The sequence below is a fragment of the Glandiceps talaboti genome, chromosome 14 (assembly GCF_964340395.1).
Source record: "Glandiceps talaboti chromosome 14, keGlaTala1.1, whole genome shotgun sequence".
NCBI lineage: Eukaryota > Metazoa > Hemichordata > Enteropneusta > Spengelidae > Glandiceps > Glandiceps talaboti.
In genome coordinates this window covers 12,459,416-12,486,006 of record NC_135562.1, presented here as the reverse complement: position 1 = coordinate 12,486,006, position 26,591 = coordinate 12,459,416, and the positions used below count along the sequence as shown (strand labels likewise).

Sequence of the window (26,591 nt, the reverse complement as noted above, 5' to 3'; positions counted from 1 at the left end):
TACATCACACAAAATTATAAGTATGTTTTAACTTTATTTCAGTCATATTCTGAATGTAACATATATTGTATTCATGATTTCACTCAAAATTATACTTGAATACATATATACTAATATGGATTTTGTACCTTGCAAAAAAAGGGAGAAAAGAATAAGGTGATTCCCTGGTTACTATCTTTCTGTTTTGTTTAACATAAATTTTCTGCTTTTCAGGGAATACACTTTGGAAAAAATAATAGACACAATATTCGCATACTAATTCATTCTCGCAACCGAGACCTTGTTTTCCTTCTGTGACCCTTTAAAAAATAGATGAGTTGAAAAAGGCTGTGGTTTATGACAATGATACTAACTCTGAGTGAGATATCTTCACAAAGGCTGCCATTCGTCAATGAGGCACACACGAAGTTGTATGTGTTTTGGTGTAATGTTTGCTGATTATTGCCAGGTACCTATAGTATTCTGCTTACTATGAACATCACTTTCTACTTGCAGAATTCTAACCTGGTATTCAGGTATGATAGATTAAACGATTTACATGTAGTATATGTTAAGCTTTTGATTAGCTGTAAAAAAGTTATCTGGAAAATGGTTTGTTCAGTGGATTCTGTGATAAGACCAATCACTGTGCACTGAGCTGCGATCGTTCAGTGAGAACTTGAAAAAAAAGGTTGTAAAATATAAAGATACATGAATGCCATGGAATGTGACAACTATTAGAGAAGTATTTATCACATGGTCATGCTAACTATATCAGATAGATTTATCTGAAATCTAACCACACGACAGGTTAATTGATAATATTCACAGAAATTGTTGGAGTAACAGAACTGACTTGTTAAATTTATTTTTACCTAAATATATTCCAATACAAGATGTTATCAAAATTTCCAGTGCTTAAGTCGACAGTGTATACTGAAATTTGACTTTAACATGTTTAAAAATTTAAACACTTTAGTTTTTTGCTTTATGGGCTTAGCATTAGTAACGATTCCAGCTACTGCACTTTATATTATACATTTTGTTTTTACTTTTGGTTGCCAAGGGTTCTAAACACAAGCGATGAAGGTGAAACTCCCATGATGCATAGCAAAGGAGATATTAATCAAGACATATCCATATAATATACTCTGGTAATCAAGCCTTCGAGTTACTCAGACATACACAAACTAAAACTATTGCCAGTAACATGTTGAAAACCTATTGAATAGATGTCAGTCTCAGTAGTGTCAGCCTCTCTGAACACTAGTTTATTTAGGGTTCTATAAACTTGAAGTGTACTGTTTTCTGACTTCCAATGTTTACACTATCTTGATTACAAGGTAATTACATTTGCATAAAACAGAGACACTACTGTCACCCACTTGTGTAATATATTGCATCGAACAACAGTAATTTTAGATTGTGTATCTTAGTAAACTGAAGCCTCTATTACAAGAGTCGTAACAATCTCCATGGTAATATCTTTATAGGCCTGTCCCTTTTTACTATCATCAATCTCCATGGTAACCTCTTGATAGGCCTGTTCCCTTTTTTTTTGCTATCTTCACGACACACTTCTAAACTCATCGAATAGATAGGCTGGGATGTGTGCTTCTACTTTCTGTAATTAAAATAGATATTAGGATTTGTATGTCAAATATTCAAAAACATTACATTATGAAACTTTATGAGGACATTAGAAATTGTCTTTGTTGTAGTTAAACATACAGTCACTTAGATGTTATTCCCCAATATTTTTTTTCGTTCAGCCAAGGAAATACGAGTGACCTATGGGGTCTTTGTCACTACGAGTCACTCGACGAGTAGTGACAAAACCCTTAGGTCATGTGTATTTTCCGACTGAATGAAGAAAAACAATGGGGAATAACAAGCACAGCAGCACCAGTCATATCAAAGAAAAATCAGGGAAAGTAAGTGAAACACAAAGCCTACATCATTTTAGATGTAATGTCGTGTGAGTGAAACACCAAGCCTACATCATTTTAGCTGTAATGTCGTGTGAGTGAAACACCAAGCCTACATCATTTTAGCTGTAATGTCCTGTGAGTGAAACACCAAGCCTACATCATTTTAGCTGGAATGTCCTGTGAGTGAAACACCAAGCCTACATCATTTTAGCTGTAATGTCCTGTGAGTGAAACACCAAGCCTACATCATTTTAGCTGTAATGTCCTGTGAGTGAAACACCAAGCCTACATCATTTTAGCTGTAATGTCCTGTGAGTGAAACACCAAGCCTACATCATTTTAGCTGTAATGTCCTGTGAGTGAAACACCAAGCCTACATCATTTTAGCTGTAATGTCCTGTGAGTGAAACACCAAGCCTACATCATTTTAGCTGTAATGTCCTGTGAGTGAAACACCAAGCCTACATCATTTTAGCTGTAATGTCCTGTGAGTGAAACACCAAGGCAACTTCATTTCTTCTTATATATATATATATATATAACTCATGATTAAATTCAAAATAGGTGTCTTACGACAAATTTACCTTTCTTGGTATATCTGCATAATTGAGAAATTCTTCCAAAAAGACCAGGATATTAACAACTTCTGCTGGCAGTTCAACTTTTTGACTGCAAAGAATGTAACAGGTTTGTTATTATAGATTTAGAAATGTGAACACTTCCATTGTTTGTCATTAATTATTTTGTGCTCCGATTTTTATTAACATCATCACACCTTAAACTCCATCCTTGTTAAGTTCTCATCATCTCATCAATTTTGACTTTGTCATTGCCATGGCAATGATCCTCTTCCTCCTCATCACCATCACCACCACCATCATCATCATCATCATCGTCATCATCATCATCATCACCACCATCATCATCATCATCACCACCACCACTACCATCATCATCATCATCATCATCATCATCATCATCATCATCATCATCATCATCATCATCTCATCATCATCACCACCACCACCACCACCACTACCACCATCATTACCACCACCATCACCACCATCATTATCATCACCACCACTGTTATCATCTACTTACACAACAAATACATTTCAAATATAAAGAAGCAACAAACAAACTTTACCTGGTGCTGTACACATGACAGACACCCAACCAACCACAGCTGTACAGAACATGCATATGTGATACCTACCTGATGGCAACAGCTTCCACCATCGATCTGACATACTGACCCAATAAACCTAGGAAGTGGTCTGTGTTCTCTGAATGGAACTGTCTGAGGAGTGTAACAAAGCCAGCCACCAATGGTGGACCATCTAGGGGTTCCTTAGGATTCTTACATACCATACTCCCTGGAAAAAAAATCAAAAGTGATGTATCCGGTAACACTTTAAAACAGTTGCAGTTGTTGAATAGAAATTGCTTTGATCCAAATGTCGTTTCATCAGTGGTGGACAATGAAAATTAGCCTAGGGGTATAGACAAGATATTCAAGTATGCAACCTGGCTTGCATGTGGTATAAAGTTCTTTTATAAGGCTTACTTGGGATAATTATCACGTTATGTCCGAAATGGGCTATTTTGTTTTGTTATTTGTGATTACTTTCCCTCCAGAGATGATGGCGTGATATTGATACATCATGGGAAACAGAGGGGTAGTGAAACTACTGTAATGTTAAAACACACATTGCCAACAAAACTGTGACAACATTCCATACATTAAACTTCTACACTTGTTTCAATTTACGAAAAAAAACTATCTGCTGAATCAGATTCAATTTAAGGATTCACAGTCAGTGATTTCATGGATATTATTCAATAGGTAAACTTTTCCTATATGATATCTATATTTTATAGTTTTATCTTTTGATAACCGTAAATTGTGTACATTTCCTAACTGTAGAGCTGATGGAAATTGATTGCCATGCAGACAAATTGCAGGAAATAAAATCAAAATGACTGAATAGGGACTATGTAAACTCAATTTGAAATGTTTTGCCATCATTATATATGGCTTGTTGTTACATCCTTGTCAAATATTTAAAAATTCTTTTTTTTTAAAAATCGACCTACCTACCCAATGTCATGGGCTAGGTTACCCGTTGAACAGCATTTTTATTTTTTCTGGCCTTAGTTATTTTTATTTTATACAGTGTTTGGTTATTGTGACACTAGGGATTGATGACGACGTGACATGAAGTGTTGGGGAAGTGAAACACCTGTAACTTACTGTTGATCAAGTCTTTCAATTCCTGTAATTTTATCTACTTGTGGTAATATGAGAATGAAACTAAAATGTTAGTTTTCAAATATACTTTCTGACTTCTCATAAAAAAACACTAGCACAGTATTGAATCCCTGTTTTAGGAAAGCAGAACCTGGTAATTTCTCAATAAATAATCTTTATCAAAGTGTTATCAGGTGTATATTAACAGAAATTTGATGTATGTATTTGACTTTTGGACACGTAACAACACAGCGGATATTGAGAAACCTGCTATACTACTGGTGGGGTATATATAATGTTCAACTTAACGCTCCCTTACTTCATTTGACTGTGTGGAGCACTGGAAGAGAACACATTTATTGCTTGTCATTATCTACCAGGAGAGGGCTTCAACAGCAGCTCTTGAACATTTTGTTTTACATTCTCCACTAGGCAGTATAGTGCTGGAAGAGAACATCAGCTCTCATCATATCTATGATAAAAGAGTTGCTGCCATTTTATATACTCTAGTGTAGTTTGACACTGTAGTACATTCCCTGTTTCTGTTATTAGCTTTTAAAGCTCCTACACATTCAATACATTTGGTGGAGACTCTTTGTCTGGAACTCTGAATACAACAATCAACATGACATCTTTCTTGGTAAACCTGCACATGATGGCACTAATGGTAATAATGCTGTATCTACTACCTACATCAACATCCGAGTCTCTGTGTAAGAGATACAACTATACGTATGTAAGACTGCACAGGTAGGAACATTGACAGTGTACCAAAAGATTTACCTTCAACAACTACACACTTGTACTTGTCTCACACCAAGATAAAACAGATACCACCAAAGTCGCTTGCCAAGTTTGGACACCTAATATTACTTAATTATGTTGCAGCTAAACTTGAGACGATAGATGAATATTCCCTCTTTGGGTTACAGAGCATGAAGCATCTGACATTTGCAGATAATAATATTTCAAAACTCCACAACAATTCATTCCAGGGTTTATCAAATCTGAAAATACTGATTCTTCGGAATAATAGACTAACTTCACTAACTGGAAATGTGTTCTCTGAGCTAACAGCTTTGGAAACACTATGGTTAAGTTCCAACAACATCAAAAATCTTCCGGACAATATTTTCAGGGGAACAAAAAGTCTGCAGTTTCTTGATCTCACTGGTAATAATTTGACTTGCTTTCCTAATGATGCCCTACAACATCTCAGAAGTCTTGATGCAATTAACATTGGAAGCAATACATTCATGACAGCGTGTGGACCAATTAATCTTTCAAAGTTAAGAAAACTGAACGGGTTACGTGTCAGTTCATGTACGTTTCATGATGAGGACATTTCTAAAATTGTCTGGCCCGACAGACAGTTTGAATTTGTGGATATTGCAAGAAACCCACTGTCTTTAAAACCAAGTACATTATCAAGGCTTCGACACGTACTTATGCTTTTCATGAACTGGTCTTTCGATACTGGAAGATTGTTATACGGCCTTGAATACTCTGACATAGAATCATTGACATTGACAAAATATTCATACATTCAACCGCCGACTGCTATATTTTCAATAACTGAGACCACATTCCAAGGTTTGGTTAACACAAAACTGAAGAGCCTCTATATCTCTGCATGTACAGTCCATGTTGATGGGCCATTTCAATGGTTACGACACTTGCAGGAACTTCGATTGTCTCTATGTACATTAAATAATCTTACTTATGGTGTATTTCAAGGCTTAAACAACCTAACGAGCTTAAAAATTGATACAAGTGTCTATACAAGTGTAAATCATATTTTACCATTTATACAGGGCCTTCATCAACTTGAATATCTAAATATTTATCAGACTCCAGAAGTAGGAAACCTGCCAAGCCTTGCTTTCAAACATTTGAATTCTTTAAAATACTTACATTTGCAAAAGAATATGATCAGTGGTGTTCATGAACACTCTTTCCATTCTATGTCACAGCTACAAGTGTTAGATTTGTCAGACAATTTAATTGGATATTTTCCAAACAAAATCTTTCATGAACTAACTTCACTAAAAATACTACACATAGAGAGAAATCCCCTAGCTGTCTACGTATATCAAGTCCAGGCTTTTATCTATCAACGTTTGTATAATCTTAATGAATTGTACGTCAGTCTTTCAACACCTCTAGATTCTGGAACGGCTTATTTTAATTTGTCATATAATCCTCACTTGAAAAGTCTGTATTTCGACAGTCCAATTCATAGTTGTTTCTACTTAAATTCATTATATGCATCTAATCTGACACAACTGCAAAGTTTGACCATTATCGAAAGCTGCATTGTTAATGGAGATCAAGTCCCACCTCCTGGATTCACTTCTGTACGTGTTCTCAACATTGAAAATTGTGGTGTTTTCACGAAAGAAAATTCATCTGTTTTAGAACTGTTCCCAAATCTGCGAGAACTTTCACTACAAAATATGCAGATTTCAAGTCTTGCCATTCTTCCTAACAAACTTGTATATTTGGAGAGGTTAACCTTGTCACACAACAAAATTCGCAATGTGGATATGAAGATACTAGAGTCATTTCCAAATCTTCACTATGTTAACCTACAATACAATGACTTCGACTGCTCCGGCTGCAAATTGCAACAGTATCACAGTTGGATAAAGACAGACAACAAAGTTTTATTGAACAACAGCCATTCCAATAATTTGTGTTTTGGACCAACTGACGCAAAACCAAAGTCCATTTTTGAGTTGAAGTTTGGATTGGAGTGTAACATAGTGTTTCGTTATGTGTTACCAATAGCTAGTACCATATTACTAGTTGCAACCTGTGCTGGGTTATGTATTCGTTTCCATTGGTATATTCGATACTTGTTTTTTCTCCTCAAACTCAGATGTGGTCGCTACCAACCCCTAAACACTGAGGAAGACCACAGAGACAAAGATTATGATGCATTTGTTGTCTTCAACAACCAAGATAGACCGTGGGTCATGGAACAGTTAGTTCCAAACCTAGAGAGAAATGATCCACCAAACTTTGACTTGTGTATCCATGACCGTGACTTTGTTGCTGGGAGAGACATCTTTGATAACATTCTTGACAGCATTGAGAGAAGTCATAAAACTATGTTGATACTGTCGCCTACTTTTGCCGAGAGTGAGTGGAGCTACTTTGAAATGAGAATGGCCCAAAATCTTCTCTGCGACCAACATAAGGATGTACTAGTCTTGGTGTTACTGAAGGAAATACCTGATGAGTTGATACCTCGCATATTGAGGAAAATGTTTATGACCAAGAATTATATCAAATGGCCACAGAGCAAAGCAGGACAAAGACTATTCTGGGCAAAACTGAAACGGGCCATTAAATCTACTAATATGGTCAATAGGGTGGCAAAAGTTTAGGAGATAGTATTTTCAACTTCTATAGGGTCTAACTTTTTTTCAAAACTATAAAGGGGAACACCACGCCAGGAAATAACGGTATTTTCATAAACTTTGAGTTGTTTTCACTCCTTGGCTAAGAGCTAACATCCTTTACATAAATAGTGATGAATATTCAGTGTGCATCTAATGAATATTCATGTATGCTAAGATCCATGATGCAATGATGTTCAACTGAAAAAATAATAGAGGTGAAAAGGAGTTCCAATTTGGTGTTTCTTCCTGGCAACCGAGTAAAAATTATGTGAATTGTGATGTAAAATCATGAAATGACTCCAGAACCCAAAATTTATGAAATAACTTTATCTGCTGGAGTGTCACTCCTTTTAATTATTTTTGTCCCCTGCATAAAAGGCCTATTTTCTGGCTGATCTGTAATTTTGAAGAAGACAGTCATGAATGAAAGGATAATTCTATCTCATCATTATGGATTCACCAATAATGAATAACATAACACTAAATGTGAGAACCTGAGATTGAATTATGGACCTGTAAATTTATCCTGGTAAAATATTCTAGAAAGTAAACACATTTTCCTACTGTACAATTTATTTACACCCACTGTACTTTTTTTATGATAAATGTGTTACCATGGTGATTGTGGTAGTACATATTTAGATGTATACTTTTAATCATTTTCTTCAGCTGTTTATAGTTTACTCTTGACTACCTAAGTGAGTATGGAACATTAGAACAGTCCTATTGTTTTTCAACATAGGTTATTCCATTTGTATAAAATTAGGGGTGATAGCATCATCTACCGTACATACATGTATTCCAAGAGACTTTGTGTATTTTAAACGGACATGCAACTTTAGTAAGAAATATATCTCTATATGGGATTTAATATTGGACCATTCCTATTGTTCTACGGTACAGTTTATACCATTTTGGACAAAATTAGGGGTGACAGCTTGACTTACCTACAGTCTTGGTGTACTGTAACTTTGGTAGATGTGCAATGACAAAGAGGAAAGCAAAGAGTGGAAAGTATGGAATTCTCTTTGTTGTTATGTAGATCTGGAAATAAAATATTGAAAATCTTTTATAAAAGTGACAAGAGAATAATTTGATACAAGTTTTGAAATAAATGACTACAAATCATTATCTGTGTTTGTTTTGTTATGGATGGTAAGATGTTACAATTTACTAAAGTTTCACAAGTTTTCATTTTACATACATTAGCCGACAAAATTATGGTGATACAACATTATTTTATAAGTTTATTTGCAGCCCAAAGCATCAGGCCCATGTCAGAGGTGAACAAATCCACTGGTCCTGGGTCCGGGACTAGCTTTTTTTTTGGGGGGGGGGCCAGATCACACAAATTGTACCAATTGTTTGGTCCGTCAGACCAGTACCTTACTGTTAATAATTATTTTAAAAAGTCGTCTGAATATGCAGATTCATAGGCAAGATTTAATGTTTCACATTAGCAGGACCTTGGACCTCTAATTCTTTCAGCAGGACACTGGATTTTTTAAGGCACTGGTCTGGGGACCACCAGTTCACAAAATGATTTGTTCACCCCTGCATGTGGTGGAAGGAGTTACATTTCTATATATAACACCAAGTAAATATAAACAAACAAACAAACAAACAAACAAAAACCCAAAAATCAAACAGACAAACAAACATCTGACCCATCCCCAAGCTACAATTATAACAATTGCTCCTGTATTGTACATGTAAGTACATTGATCTCCTTCTACTTATGGCAGCTTTTAAACACTTGTCAATCCATCTAAGTAAATTTCAAACTAACCTTAGTAAATGGGTTACTAATACCAGCACTTTCTAGATATGAAGTCAGTTCATACATGAGTGGATTTTCTTCTTTGGGATATGGCAATGATGGGTCCTTGTAATGAGCCTCAATATCTGTCAACAAGCCCCTGGATATTAAAAATAAAATAATGGTTTAAAAAAAATTAAAAATAAGAAGACAATTAAAACGCTTTTCAAAATGCTGTCACTTGAGTTGAAGTTTATACTTTACAATGACGGAAAATGATCACAGATATCTACAAAAGCAAAGAGTTGTGAAATATTTCCATTCTGAGGTGTACATAAAAAGTTGGAAACACTTAGTGAATAGTGTGTTATGAATTGATATGATAAGTCATGATGCTCAAATAATAAGACATACAGTCTCACAAATTGCAAGCCTTGCTGCTTCCATTTGTGTTTGATTAACAAAATCTTTGGGTATGATTCAGGAATGAAGCTAATTTTAAAAGCCATCAGTAAAATACGAGAAGTAGGTGGTAATGTCTAGGAATGAGATTCATAAATCTGCCCAATGATGGCAATATACTGGTTGAAACAAAGAATTTTAAAACAAATTCCTGAAAAGTAGTTGGCAAATCACTGCAGAGTAGTAAGTTGTTATTACAAGCTATCAGCTTTTTTTCTGCATCCCTGATGATTAGAATTGCTGTTTTAACCTAATTGTTGTATAAATGAGGACCTGGTAGTACAAAGATTATTGGGTGAGGATTTAATCCTGTGCATTTAGTTGCAGTACCACTATTGTGCCCAGTCAACCCAGTTGTATAAATGGGGACCTGATAGTACAAAGATTGTTATGTGAAGAGTATCAGTGAAATAAACAAACATGGTGTTATATGAGTTATTAATCCTCTTTCTCTCAACTTGTTCTTAGTTGTGTACAAATGCTCTCTAGGAAGGAAGATTAAAACCTCTATTCTTGATGTCAAAATTCGAAAATGAGAAATAAGCCACGAATTTGATTCAGATACAAGCCCTCACTTACTTGTTAATTGTCTGCAGTGCACTAGCCAGTAACTTGGAGTCAAATTTACATGAGAAGTTTAACTCATTGGCTATCTGTTTCCTTAGCAACTGCATCTGTCCAACCTAGTGACAAAAGAACAATGTACAATACTTCAGGGAGTGAAAGATTACACTGTGATCAATAGAGAAACTTGCTGTTAGTAGGTATAGTTACAGCACAGCTTGAGACAGACTAAGAGATACAGTTGGTCAAACACTGTTGTAGCACAGTGTTTAAATGTGTTGCTACTTTACCATTTTGTCAACTTACCTTGAGTACAACTTCTAAAAATGGTGGCCACAGTTTGGCTGCCTTTCCTGATGCCTGGCTGTACATCTTACCAGGATTATCTAGGGAAGGCACGGATATCAACTTTTAGGTAAACACGTCTTCATTGAAATATAATTGTCTATAATTGTATCTTTTAATTCTATTTTATAATTCCTGTGCTAATGTGCAATATATTGGACTTTTTAATAACAAATATGGCTGCCATTCCTTCATGTGTGATGTCATGAAAATAGGGGATGTGCATGTGGCCACTATGGTATATCACCTTTGTGCCAAATTTGAAAATAATTGACATGTGCATGTTAGACAGATATGGCTGTCTACGGACACACACATGGGCATACATATTGATAGACCAATCACATTCTGCCAGGCATTGCTTTTTGGTGGGTAGCAAAGTCAAAGTCTTTCTAAATTATTAACATAAGTTCTTATGCCCTGCTATTTAATCTTTCTGAAATATTTACAAAATTTGTTCTTTTTCAGAGTTATTTTAGTATGAGTTGATACCATGAAACAGTTTTAATGGCCATGGTACAAATTTAAATAAAAGTTCACTAAAAGTTTAGGTGAAAACAGCGATATCTGATAGAATATTTTGGTGGCAAATTCCTTGGCTGGAAAGACAGAAGTAGTCTTACCTACAAGTCCTTTGACTGGATTCAGTGACTTCAGTAGATTAGACAGGAACTCTAACCAGGCTTTATCACGTAGTACTCCCCGGTTTAGTATGGTTAAGAAATTCTGTAGTTCCTTAACTATCATGAAACACAGTAACCGATCTAAACCAGTCAATCCGCAAGTACCAATGCTGTTCTGTTTAAACAATAAATGCAATTACAAATTTAATGTTTTCTTCAACTATCATAACATACCATGAATCATGACATATCATTAATAACCAGGCTGTCAAAAAGTCCAGTTGCGACACACCTCATCAACTCATATTTTGGGTCCATACATAAACATTTTACAATACTTGCCGTAACTTTAGAAACAAGTGTGTTAATCTAAGAGTAAATTTGCTATGACCCATAGCTTATTCCCTTCAAACATTGATATTTATGCCCTGGAACACCCTTAATTATTCCCTGGAACACCCATACTTACATGTATTTCCAAGGACACCAATACCCAGGAACATCCATACTTATTCCCCAGGACACCCATAGTTATCTCTATCAGGACACCCATACACTTTTCAAATATTGTCTACTTACCTGGACTTTAGTAAAGAGTCTGATAGTTGCAACTTCTAACTTAGTACGGTTATCATACCAAGCATTTACTCTGTCAATGTAACATGTTGCCCTAGAAAATAAACAGTGAATAAACAGTTTTATTTAAAAGTGTTGCAAGCTGAGTTTATAAGCTTTTTACTCAAGTGAAAACAGTCACTATTCTAGTTATGTTATGTTATGATTTATCAAGGTGTCCTATGTGGCCTTATCAAATTATACAATACTTAAATAAAATTTACAAAAAAAGAGAGCCACATACAGCCCTCTGGCTTATAGGACACAAAGAATATCAAATTAAATACATATAAACAAATAACACATATGTTTTGATTGTAAATAAAAGTTTTCCTATGGTTAAAGGCCTAAGGTCTCATGTAAAAGGTTCATGACATACCTCATGTTTAGTATAATATAAATGTTGATACATGTATTCTATAACATTATGATTGTGTTCTGTCATTATTAGAACAGTAAAGTAGGGGTTTCCGGAACATTTTTTATATGTATAATACATTTTATCATCAGATTGACTAAAGATTATATCTTAATACAAGGTTTGTATTCAGGAAATTGCAAGTGATGGTAAGTATAGATAACCATGCAATGCTTACTTGGGATCTGTGATACGGAGGATCTCACGAGACAATCGACCAATGAAATTAACAGAGATATCATTTGGAACTGGTGGAAATCGTGGAATGGGTATTGCAGTTGATTGATAAACACTCTGCCAATCCAATACCTGAAGAAAACACAAAGGCTTTTTATATCTGTTTTCATGTCTTTATTGCTATTTTATAACATAATGTCATTTAAATGAACAAAGTTTCATGTCGGAGTTTATGCAACATTTTAAGATAATTTGAATACACACATTGTTTAGGGTCTCTGCCTCTATTTTGAAGACAATGATTATTTCATCATCAGGAGAATGATATACACTTATTGCCCAGCTATGAGGGCACTAGGGAGATGTCTATTACCATGAGGGCTGTTATGTAGTAACTACTAGTATTTCCTGGAGCTGAAAGTTGAGGGAAATAGTTGTTTATAATAGCACAGGGGAGGGTAATATGATGTTTACTAGTGCCCAATAAGGCCAGGCAATAAGTGTTTTATGACACATCACATTCCCCTGTATGTATTATCTATTGTATTGTTATTTCTGAGTTTATGTGACTTTTAAACACAGTCTCATAATGCATCTGACATATTGTTTAGGGTCTGTGCCTTCAGTTTGACGTCAATTCTCATTTCAGAAGGGTCTACAGGAGAATGAAGTCATATACATAAACTGACCTTAGTTCTTAGGAAACTATTACATTCTTGTTCCACATTGTAGTTGATAATCCTAGACACTTCTTCTTGCCAGATTTTCAGTCCATAGATATTGACATAATCCTGAATGTACTCAAAGGATCGACGGAATCCATCCATTCTGGCACCAAGTGTTACAAGTTTGGTGACTAATTCACTTGTCTACAACAGAAAAGAATAATATATTATACCATGCACAATCCAAGTTATTGTCTTTGAACAGAAAGTATTGATTATATGCCCTGGTCGTTCTACATCATGACAATCTGTGTCTACATCACTGGTTTTGCAGTACTCAACATATGAGTCAAAACATTCCAAATCACCATCATTTTTCCTGACATTTCATAAATTATGCTTGAGGAGGTATCATTATATTATTTCCCAATATTTTTCTTCATTCAGCCAGAAAATACTCATGACCTAAGGATTTGTCATTACTCGCCTAGCAACTCGTAATGACCAGGCCCCTTAGGCAAATCATATTTTTCTTAGCTGAATGAAGAAATATGTTGGGAAATAATATCTATTAGTAAGTGTTTAATACACAAATATCTCTGTCAACATTACATGTCTCACAATACGCATGTAATCTTGCAATTGTTGCAGATATGAATATCCACAATACTTGACATGCAAGTCAAATTTGAATTTCATATATGAATATATACAATGCAATCTTGCCATAATTTCAGATAGGACCATTTGGTATAATATGCTGGGTAAGTGAACATTGTATTGCCTATGGGTTATACATGGGGAAAAGTAGTATATTGTCAAAAATTTACTAAATTTCATAAGTACAAAAATCAATGATATCATATATTCCACACCATACCTTCAGTTTTGGATTAAAGATGAGACCTTCATGCAAAGCCCAGGCCACTTGTCTGACAAGTTCCTTACGAATACCATCCTCCAATAACTGTTTAGGGTCAATCTAAAACAACAATACAACAGATAATACATATCTTAGGAGGCACAAATACATATCCTGTGAACTAAAACACCAGATAGATGCCACCAACACTCCATACAGGTGCACTAGTTGCAACTGGAATGTTTTCTGAAACTGTTTTGCTAGGCACAATAACTTACTCATAATATTATACACCATCAACAGTATTGAATCACCTGTGGGTAAATGTATTTGTGCAGTTGCACACATAATGTGGTACAGTATATACCATGAAATTGATTTTTGGTCTGCATTCAAAATTAAAAATCAGTGCTCCCAATGTGATTGCGATTTCAAGCTGTTTCTGTGCTACCTATGGATAAAATAGACCTCTAATTAACATGTATAATGTCTAATTATTGGAATTTGAACAATTTTCAGTGAATATATTGTTGGTTGTCTGATCAAAATCATAACACTCCAGTGACAGCTAGTGCAGCTTTAAAAGGCCCATGTCGGATTAGGATTAAAATTTAGCTGAGAAAAACGTTTTCTAACAGAGTTATTGCGAAAGTTGGTCCTGGGTAAATGAGAAATCCCCTAATCCTTTTGAAATGACTCATGATACGAAAAAATTGAGAACATGAGATTCAAACTTTTAACAATCCCATTGGCAAACTTTGCAAACTTTAAATTATGGTGTGTTATTGGTAGGATATACACACAAACAAACTAAATAAAACTGACATATAATTTGCCTACTACTGTTCAACCTACCTTGATGATTCCAACCAGTGTAGTTTTCATCATGAGTATACCCTCCGTAAAGACAGAAATTGAATGAGTTAATTTGGCAACCTGAAAACAAGATTTGGATCAGAATGTATTTAGTAATCAATAGGGTATAACTTTTGGTTAATTAGTTACTCATCACACAACAAAGAATACACAGACAACCACTAAAAATAAATTCACACAACATCACAAGATGAGAAAGAGATGCATGATAAGTTCTGGAACTGTGTAACTGTGTTTTAAATCAGTGGCCTGTCCCCATTTAGAGAGAGGTTTTGTTTTAGGCAATCAAACGGATTTCATATCTACTCGTGGTGATGAGAACGAGATAAAACACTAGACTACAGAAAAGGACTAGTTGTTAGAGAGATCACACTTCATGCATACTGTTATGGCTAGAGCTAAGCCCTGAGATCTATACTGAAAGCAATATAATCCAAAATGATTTCAAAACCATTTTGTGGCTAGTGTATGATTTCATGCAGGAAGAACTTTTTTGCTCAGTGAAACTAATTTCTATTGTTACAAGATAGTTCTGCTTAATGTCTTGTTTCACAACACAGAACTTTCAAATCACCATCTTGAATGGTGCATTATGGGAAAACATTATTCCACTGATCAACATGAATACATTGCAAAACAATCTCTTATACACGCAAAGAATTTTCAATATTTATTCAGAGTTTTGAGAGAGGGCACTCGTCCAATTCTGATCTCACCCACATTATGTATTACCATCACTACAAATAATCTAAATGGCCTATATGTCTGAGCATGTTCTATTGGACTGTTACAGTAAAACTTTCCTACCTCATATCGCTGATCAAGCTGAGCATATTCTCGTAACTTTTCTTTCTCCAGTCTGGTGGGTACTTCCCTGATACTGTTTGTTTGTAGCTGGATGATTCTAGCCAGTAATCCAAACATAGTTTCTGGGATAATCTGTAAGACTTTGCGGACATATGATACTAACTCACCAGAATAGTACTGAGAGACACTGATTAAATCACCACTGTTTGCCTGGTTGATTCTCATTAAGGGTAAGTCTAATGCTGACGATAGCTGTGAAGGATAAACAATATCAATGTAAGGAATGAATATGAAATTATGACATTGCCTGATGACGGCAGATATTCAGTAGAAATGTCGTTTCCTCAGAAAAGCAAAGAACATCTCTCTTTTGCTCACTCGCTCTCTCTCTGTCTCTGTCTGTCCCTCCCTCCCTCTCTCTGTCTCTCTCTCTCTCTCTCTCCCCCACACACTCTCTCTCTCCCCCTCTGTCTCTCTGTCTGTCTGTCTGTCTGTCTCTCTCCCTCTGTCTCTCCCCCCTCTCCCCCCCCTCTCTCTCTCTCTCCCCCTCTGTCTCCCTCTCTCTCAGCCTCCCCCTCTCTGTATCTCCCTCCCCCTCTCTGTCTCTCTGTCTCTGTCTCTCTATTTCTCTCTGTTTCTCTCTCTCTCTCTCTCTCTCTCTCTCTCTCTCTCTCTCTCTCTCTCTCTCTCTCTCTCGTGGTTATAAATCATATGTTGTTAATATTACTTTTTGTATAATTCATTTTTGATAGTTTACTACTAACCTTCAAAAAGGTTGCTCTGAGTTTGATCACCAGCGATGGATCTCTTTTGATACCCTCCTGCATGTACTTGGTATAACTGAAATAAACAACCAACAAACTATTTTACACAAGTTGACAAAATTGGCAACTACTTTGTAGAAATTTCGGCAGTAGCAGTCAGAAGAGAATTACGTTAGTCTGTAAAATTCTATCGTGGTAACTAACAACATTCATAATTCTACACAAGATTAACTTAATCCAGTCATCATGGGGAAATATATCATATTCTGGTTCTTGAAAAAAACAAAAGGTTGTACTGTTTGGTGGAGGAGCTGTTTATAAGCAGATATTTAGTTGGCCGTGAGGGCCAGAATCCATGAGTGCCACGGCATACATTGAAAATTGTCCCTGCTTTTAGTGTTTGACAGCTGAAGTCTTGACTTCAGTAATTGAATTAGTTCAGACTTTGTCATTTTCAATGATGTGTTTTGTTCGGAAACTCATCATGATGCTCTTTCACATGCATTTTTATTTAGTAACAGTGTGCCGAATAGCTAGCTTAGGGTGGCCAAAATACAACACCAGAAATTCAGCTACATGGACTGCAATCAACACTGCAGAGGCTATTTTTGGCCAATAATGCTCTCTTACCCATCAATAATTTCCCATGCATAGGACACATCAGCCACAATCTGCATTGTTATCAACACTTCTTCTTTGATGTTAATGGTTCTAATCATATGATGCAGGAACTTGCGTGTTTCAGCCAAGAATTGTTTAACTTGTAAGTTACTTTCCAACTGATGAAACTCTTGCACCTACAGGAGTTTAGAAACCAGAAGTTTGTGAAAGGTTCAAAGTTTGTGAAATGGTAACACATGAATTTTGGAAGAGTCACACACGCACACACATGTACACACACACACACACACACACACACACACACACACACACACATGCACAAACAGTACACACATGAACACACACTCATCTAGACATATCAAACATACATACATACGTAAAATGCATACATACATGTACATGTACATACATACATACATGCGCACACATACGCATACACACATACATTTGTAAAATCATACATACATACATGTGCACATACATAATACACACACACACACACAAAGTACATACAGAAATACATAACCCCATCCCCACCCCTGAATACATACAGAAACACAAACATATTTTAGAATTGCACGCAGGTAGTGAATGAGTTCAGTTTTTTCAGAGTTTGGGTTTTCTTACCTCCTCTAATGCTTGAATCAATTGTACTATTTTTCTACCAGCTGATGTAGAATCGTCATAATTCAGTGATGATATTTGTTTACTCATTTCAGCAAACCAGGCTTGGAGATTTTCTGCATGAATAGTTAAAAAGAAAAAGGCAATTTAATAATTCTGATGTCATCATGAAATAATTAATTTGTGCAGGATTATTGTGATTTACTTTTGAAATACACAATAGGTTTTCTGTCAAATACTCTCATTATTTGCCACGTTTACAATAAATCCACTGACATGTACGTTGTTGTGTCATACATCTCCCACAGAATAATTCCAGTATTGTTCATGTCAACACTAGGCTGCACAAACTAATAAGATTTTATCGTCAAATGCTTTTTCAGCAACAGGAAATAGTTCCTACATAACAACCCTCGTGGTAATATATGTCTACTAGTGCCCGAATAAGGCAAGGCAATAAGTGTTTATAACACATTCTCAGGTACATATTCTTTCCATTGTCAAAGCAAATCCTCAAGAACAAGATGAACAAGCAAGATGAATATTGCCCTATGGAAAACAGAACATGAATAGTGCCCCTATATGCAAATTGAGGTCACTATGGTATGGGTCAATAATCCATACCATGTGATACAATCTACTCCAAATCATACTGAATGCCATATGGCAATGTTGTGTTATAACATGCAATAGCGCCCTCTAGTGGTCATGTACATCACACATAGTTACCATTTTTCTCCACTCTGGTCAAAGGTTTACTTCCTGAGTAAACTTCTGATAATTCCTGTAATCTTTCAGATCCTTCCTTCTTGTATGCCTCCCATTTGTTCTGTTTATTCACCAACATATGTCTGAACATCTATAGAGAAGAAAGAAAACTTACGTAATTCATGGTTTCGAAATATATATTATTCTAATGATTTAATCGTTGAATCTTTGCTGAGAGATCTAGAAGAACAGGTAAACAGACAGTTGAAATCTGGTTAAACTTGACCACATTTCCACACGCACTTGTACCATAAGTTTGGTAGGAAATTCTGGTAGCAGAAAGGGGAAATCTCGTAATTTTTAAGCATACCTTATACTAAAAGGTTTGAGAGGAGGTTTTACATTTTTCATAATTAGGAACAAAAGTTATGAAAAATATGATAATTCCGGTTACAGTTAAGAAAGTTACAACCGTGCGTTTTTCTGCAGTTAAAAGCTGTCTAACATGTACACTTCACACTTACCTCTTTCAGGTTTAACTCGAGTTGACTGGTGTTTAACAGTAAGGTGAACAGATTTTGAGGATTGAATTTACTATCTTGGATAACTTGCTCTCTTAATAGACGACATCGTTTATTTGTATCCCACGCTGATGATAGAATACAGATAGAAATTATTATTCCATAAGGCCTAAACAAAAAAGTTGTTTGGTTCTGGTTACCCGACCCCACCTAGCTTTTCACGCCAACCCTAAACTTTTTTTTACGCATAATAACATTGCAAATATTGTAAAGTCTCGCAAGAAATACTGGATGCAGAAACTGACATCAACTTAAAAAGACAACATAAAACTGTTCTTCCAATCTGCAATGGTTGTACATCTGATGTGAATAAACCAATAGCACTGTTGTGTAAAATGTATATTTTTTCACCACAAATGTGGTTGCAATTTTGCCATAAAGGCCAATGTCACAATATTAACATGGATATGTCCTGTAGTGTTTTGACATCTGTACCAGGTTTGGTTGAAAATGAGTAATGGGTGTCTGAGATGTGGCTGTCCACGCATGGACAGATGGACAACGGGTCATTCAATATTACAACATGACCTAAAACTTACATCCTTCAGTTGTGTGAAGCATCAGCCATCGTATACTGACATTACATTCACGTAGACAGTTCATTAGTTTAGGTATGTTATCCAATACAAATTCATCAGTCAGGGTACCTTCCTGTAAGTATCTGAGTACAAATCCATTGATCTTGGCACTCTTAGTTTCATACTTGGCAGCCTGCAAACATACAACAGAATACTCTTCTGTAAGTATCCGATGATTCAAAACTACCTTCCATGTATCTGAAATACTGTTTGACCTCAGAATCTGAAATACTGTTTGACCTCAGAATCTGAAATGCTGTTTGACCTCAGTATCTGAAATGCTGTTTAACCTCAGTATCTGAATTGTTGTTTAACCTCTCTGTATCTGAAATGCTGTTTGATCTCCTTAGTATCTGGAATGCTTTTTTTGCCTCTCAGTATCTGAAATGCTATTTTACCTCCTCAATTGTTTTGCCTCAGTGTCTGAAATGCTGTTTTACCTCCTCAGTATCTGTTTTGCCTCTCAGTATCTGAAATCCTGTTTTGCCCCTCAGTAGGCCTGTAAAGTGAGTGAATGGATTCCAATACTGTATATTAATATTAAATAATAAGTACTTACCAGTTCTTTGACATTACTAGGGTCGAGTGTATTATTCAATGCTGTTCTTGCTGCCTTGTATGGTTCCCAAGCATCCACTAAATTCACAGGTAATCCCATATATACAGAGGTTACCTAGTTATACAAATAAAAATTCCATTTAAACATTAACACAAATTTATGTTTGTGAAAATTGTCTTTTTAGAAAAAAAGAAATCTTAAGCAATATCAGGAATGTAGATAGACACCAGCAGCTGGCAAAAGCAACCAGTAGTTCACGTTCACAAACAAATTTCCAGTTCCCCTGGCATTTGATGTACACATAAAGAGACCATAAAACTGTTCTTATCAAACTATGGTGTGTAATACAAGTCTCTGCTGTTCCAACATACTGTGCCAAGGGTTATTAATCCAATTCACTTGTTTATTTTCCCTGTTTGTAACAGATTCCATTCATCCATAGTTGGATGTCAGCAGTTGTGCTTGATTGAAAAGCATGTAAACTTGGAGCGTGTGCCACTTTGGATGATCAAACCACTTACCCAGTTATCAGGAAAGTGTTTGTCAACAATCTCTCTCATCTTGGCTTGTTGATTGTGTAATATCTCAGGAGCAAAGTAGAGAATGACATACAGCATGGATGCTTGGGTACCTAGGGCTGTACTACGGTGTTCTGGAAATGGATATGATGATATCTAGGGAGATAACAAGCATGTCACATGATTTTAAAGGTTATAACACACAAGCAGTTCAAAATTTTTTAGCATTGAGCTTTCGATCTGTCTGGGTCGACGATCCTCATCACAATGAACATTTTTGGTTAAGCATGTCACAATTAACATACAATTTGCTTCGCTCGAATGAACAGAAATTTAAATTATACAGCCATTGTGAGATGTAACAAATCACAGTATTGGTCATCGACAATATGCTATTAATTACCACCAATCAGATTAGTCATGTGATGCATGTTAATTATGCAAAATGAAGTCTTCAAGTTCAAGGGTAGGCAACTTTCACTGTGTCATATCTGATTGATATATACACATACACAGTCTACCAGTACTGTATTTGGCAAATAACTATACTTTACACAAAATATAATTATCAACATTCACTTTTCTACCAATAAATGACAAAGGATTCACAAATATTTTACTTACCTGATTATAGATATCATCAGATCGTAGTCTACCAATCACCATGTTAATAAATGTTTTATTGATTGGTACTCGCCTAAAAATAAAGATACAAGTAACTTAAGGTGGACGTGAACACGTAAGGGGGATAATTTGATGCTTAAGTATCGAAATGCGATTTGGTGAGAGTCTAACTTTCAACACTTGTCTACATCTGGTTGTATGTGTGTGGATGAGGATTTGGTATTTATCTTGGATTTTAAATTTATAAAACAATTTTATCATGGCTTCCTACTTGAAAAAGTAACATGAAACAACATAGACCAAGTCTGTGTTTGTAACTCAATACATTGCAATTTTAGACCCTGGGGTGAGATCATACAAGTAATTCATGCGAGTACATATACTTACTGAAAGTAACTTTCTGGATAATTTTGTGGTCTCCTAATACCACCAATGGAGGTGTACCCAGTACTTCGTAATAACTTACATACATCATCAATGTTGGATTCTACTGATGCTTCTGCAGCACTGCAAACAAAAATACAGATTTAATTTAGAATTGACCTTGCATCATTACTATTTGAACCCTAAACTGAAACATTTGCCATTGTCCACACTCTTTTAATCACTCATATAGCATACGGTTATAACGTGAAATGCACCCTGGAAATAAACTGTTTATAAAGTGGTCATATGGATGACGATTGGCTTTTTTATTTACGATTTTTTATTTAAAAATTAAACAATTTTATCAGGCCTTCCTACATGAAAAATCAATGTGAAACAACATATGCCAAGTCCTTGTTTGTTACTCAATAAATTGCAGAAGATTAATACATATGTCAAATGTTTGTTATTGTACATACAATAACAAATTTTTGACACATTTTTTTATAGCTTTTTGCACTGGATTGAATTACAAACACAGACTTGGTCAAATTTTACAGGATCCCCCTCCCTCTGCCACTGGAGTTCCCTCACCAAACAAACTCACACACAATATGAGACTTTGATTCCCTTCCCTCTACTACTGGAGTTCCGATACCAAACAAACTCACACACAGTATGAGACTTTGATCTCCCTCCCTCTGCCACTGGAGTTCCCTCACCAAACAAACTCACACACAATATGAGACTTTGATTCCCTTCCCTCTACTACTGGAGTTCCGATACCAAACAAACTCACACACAGTATGAGACTTTGAACACCCTCCCTCTGTTACTAGGGTTTCCACACCAAACAAACTCACATACAGGATGAGACTTTGAACACCCTCCCTCTACTACTGGAGTTCCAATACCAAACAAACTCACACACAATATGAGACTTTGATTCCCTTCCCTCTACTACTGGAGTTCCAATACCAAACAAACTCACACACAATATGAGACTTTGATTCCCTTCCCTCTACTACTGGAGTTCCAATACCAAACAAACTCACACACAATATGAGAGTTTGATTCCCCTCCCTCTACTACTGGAGTTCCAATACCAAACAAACTCACACACAATATGAGACTTTGATTCCCCTCCCTCTACTACTGGAGTTCCAATACCAAACAAACTCACACACAATATGAGAGTTTGATTCCCCTCCCTCTACTACTGGAGTTCCAATACCAAACAAACTCACACACAATATGAGACTTTGATTCCCTTCCCTCTACTACTGGAGTTCCAATACCAAACAAACTCACACACAATATGAGACTTTGATTCCCTTCCCTCTACTACTGGAGTTCCAATACCAAACAAACTCACACACAGTATGAGACTTTGATCCCCTTCCCTCTACTACTGGAGTTCTGATACCAAACAAACTCACACACAATATGAGAGTTTGATTCCTCTCACTCTACTACTGGAGTTCCGATACCAAACAAACTCACATGAGACTAGGGATACTAGTTTGTTAAGTGCAAAATGCATATACTTACCTGTACCTATGGTATGATACCAACATTCTCTCTCTAACAACACCTTCTATTCTCATATCAATCACAAATAACATTACACCATATAGAAATAAAGCTTCACACTGTCAAAAAGGAAATGGTTTGAGGAAGAAATTAGCAAACATTGTTTTCATCTTGGTACAGAATTAACACTTATGTACTGTATAGGTATGATTCTCTAGATCAAGTACATTCCTAAGATTGCAAGATATTTCATGTTCTCCTGCCCCCATTGTCTTCTCTATAACTAAGAGGTGTTGACCAAAGCAGCAAAGCATGAGGATACCCCGATGTATACAGAAGTACTTTCCCAAAGGCCATTACAAAAATTCATTCATACTTGATTGGAAAAATGGATTATTTCAAACCCAATATTATTTTGCAGGAATTGTTGCGAATCATGATTGATTATTTCAGTGTGTTGGAATGACGGAAAGACTTGGGAGAACCCAAGCTGGAAAGAAGAAAAATATACTTATATAGGGATTAATGCAATTATAATTCCAGCCTACGTGGAATGCATGGAAAGTAGGGAAAAGTTATGCTGATCTTGAATGTTTTAACTTAAATTTCAAGTACCACAGAGCTAATGATGTAGATATATATTGCTGTGATATAGAATAACCAGGGAATAAATCTTATACTTTTAGTTTAAACATGTACAACTTGGCTTGCACGTGGTGCATGTTGTAATAGACATAATTACAAGATGAACAACCCAGTAGTCTTATACAGTGACTATAATATGGATGACAAAATTCCTCCGAGTATAAATTTGACAAAATTTAATGATTACCATCAACTGCTTGCCATCTTCATTTAATAGGACAGTTTCTAAAGTTTGTTGTATGAATACTCCTTCATCTAGGTCCTCGAGAAATCTGAAATTATAACAAAAAAAGTTATGATATATATCGCATTGACAATCTTTGAAATAATATATGAAATTGAAGTTGTATTGCCTTGGAGTTTTTCTCAGGTGATGACATGACAGAGAATGTCATAAGCAGAATAAACAATCTTAGAGGCGGTGCACACAGTTGGAACGTAGAAACAGACTGAAAACGGAGAACAATAAATTCAGAAATTTGTTGAATAGTTGCCACAGAGCATGCAGCATGCATATGTATGTAGATGTTTCACATGTATTATTTGCTATAGCAAAGTCTTCTGTCTCATTCCTTAATCCTCTCTCTACTGGGGGTGGGGGTGGGGGTGGGGGTTGGGGGATGGGGTGGTATTTGTACACAAAAAAACTACAATTTGAGCAAAACAGCATAAACAGTTGGGAAGGGTTACAAATTAGTGTCTTACATGTCCTTGTTATTAATTTCCAGAAAAGACATGTAAACAAACAAACAAACAAACAAACAAACAAATAAATAAATAAATAAACAAACAAGCAAACAAACAAACAAACAAACAAACAACAACAACAAGAGTGAAATCTCTGTACATTTTCATCTACTGTTGGCTTACCTGTTTAGATCCATGACATATTTATGCACACTTTCAAAGGTTAGATAAAATCGGGTCAGGATTTCAATGTGATTTTCTCGAAATTCCTCATCTAAATCTTGTAGGTCCTATAGATAAGATCCAAATACAGTCAAACCAGCCAATAACTACATTTAACATTGCCAGGAAATTAAGGATTCGAATAAATGAAAATGGCACAAGCTCATGCAAGTTTCATAAAATCTTTTTTGATTTATTTCATTTTATTCCTGTAGATGAGAGATTCTGTAAATTTTGTCAAAATATGGTAGAAGTTGAATTTCAATATTTAATACTTTGTTCTCTTTGTATGAATGAAAAAAGGCAATTTTTTTCTTTTGTCATTAAATATATCAAATTTTCACACACACACACACACAAATCATGAAAAACATACATTTTTTGCACATTTTGACCTCAGGTGATAAACTTCTTGGAAAATTTCTTGTAGATGTAAACAGTTCTCCAGCAGTCAGCTAAAGGATTGTGTTCACTAAATTCTTGTGTTATGCTTTACCATGCTTGCTATATGGCATATTGTTATGCAATAAAGATTGATTGATTGATTGATTGATCACTTGATTGATTGTTTGGCTGGCTGACTGACTGATTGATTGCTTGATTGACAGATCAGTGATTGATTTATAAACTTTTTACTCAAAGTGAAATGCTTGCATTTACACTATTCTAGTATTATGTTATTGTCCATGCATACCTTCTATGACATTACAATTTGTGTTCTGGCATTGTTAGAATTGTTGATTCCATAGTAGGGAGTTCCTGTACATTTTTTGATACATAAATTATAAATTATGTCATTGAGTAATTGCCAATCATTTAAATATTTTATCTTAATTTCATATGAAATGTAAAGTATTTCGATATCATTTGTAATCATTTGCAAATGACGTTATTTTAGAAATATTTATTTTTGCATGAGTTTTTTTCTATTCAAAAATAATAAATAATAATTTCAGAATAATTTTAACAACTCACCGGATTTGAGTCTATTTTATGGTCATAATACTCAGAACCTTTGAAATAGCTGAAGTCACATAATATATCACCATATTTCACTTGATCTGATTTGCTTTCAAGTTTGAACACTGGGGGAATATAATCCGAAAGACGCAATAATTCTGCGATGATTGCATTGCCCCGTGACACCAACTTCAGTATCGTCTGACCACAGAGGTGATTTTCTGCAAGGAAATCTGTCATTTTGCTATAGTGGGTCGTGTTGGTTTACGCTCTTTGACAGCACGTCAGAACGAAGTTTCGATGACGAGTATTAATCGAAACTAAGTGATCGTTGTGAAAGAGAGTATAATTTTTTGCGAACCACTGAATGTTATTTAAAACAGGTTACCGCCTCCTTCTTGGCCTTTCGTCTTTCGTGGTGTGATAGGTTGTCTGCTAGCTGTAATATCCGGAAGTGGTCAAATATTCTACAAAGATGTTCGCTTGTTAATGCAAACTTCTCCTCGAAACTTCCAATAAATGTATACTTCGGCCTTACAACATTCTGACGTTGGTATTACGAGATAATATCATTTTAACTTCATAAACACATAAACATTAAATTTCACAGTAGACATCAGCCATCTTTACGGTCATGGGAACACCACGTGATTTCATGGGCCACTTCCCTCGATCAAAAGTTTTTTTTACGCTTAGTGTTTTATAGGTATAGCAATAAAAAAAATAGTTTTTACACATTAAAATTAATATTTTATTCTTTAAATTTATAAAAAAATGTATAATTACGATTCAATTTCTTATATAAAACATTTCAATATTAATGAAATAAATATAACGCGAAAGAGCTTACATACGGG

General features: G+C 35.4%; 1 protein-coding gene across 1 annotated transcript; it reads right to left on the bottom strand.

Moving 5' to 3' along the window:
• Window positions 1–82: 82 nt before the first annotated feature.
• LOC144445435 (WASH complex subunit 5-like) lies at window positions 83–26,344 on the bottom strand. Its single transcript, XM_078134979.1, has 28 exons — window positions 25,750–26,344; window positions 24,736–24,842; window positions 24,053–24,137; window positions 23,239–23,339; window positions 21,709–21,828; window positions 21,322–21,394; window positions 20,701–20,853; window positions 20,180–20,293; window positions 19,582–19,753; window positions 18,986–19,110; window positions 18,483–18,612; window positions 17,757–17,869; window positions 17,139–17,305; window positions 16,509–16,584; window positions 15,745–15,996; window positions 14,917–14,997; window positions 14,080–14,181; window positions 13,224–13,403; window positions 12,536–12,666; window positions 11,904–11,994; window positions 11,325–11,499; window positions 10,663–10,742; window positions 10,372–10,475; window positions 9,361–9,490; window positions 8,519–8,615; window positions 3,130–3,289; window positions 2,495–2,579; window positions 83–1,603 (listed from the first exon to the last, which is right to left on the bottom strand). Exons 1-28 carry the CDS (start codon window positions 25,972–25,974, stop codon window positions 1,547–1,549), a joined length of 3,486 nt encoding a protein of 1,161 aa, XP_077991105.1. The 5' UTR covers window positions 25,975–26,344; the 3' UTR covers window positions 83–1,546.
• Window positions 26,345–26,591: the final 247 nt, after the last annotated feature.

Excerpts from the sequence above, each read along its gene's own strand:
- LOC144445435 (XM_078134979.1), bottom strand. The coding sequence starts at position 25,974 with ATGACAGATTTCCTTGCAGAAAATCACCTCTGTGGTCAGACGATACTG. Across the intron at positions 14,182-14,916 it reads CACTGGTTGGAATCATCAAG|ATTGACCCTAAACAGTTATT; the intron begins GTAGGTTGAACA and ends TTGTTGTTTTAG. Across the intron at positions 1,604-2,494 it reads ATGCAGATATACCAAGAAAG|AAAGTAGAAGCACACATCCC; the intron begins GTAAATTTGTCG and ends TTTTAATTACAG.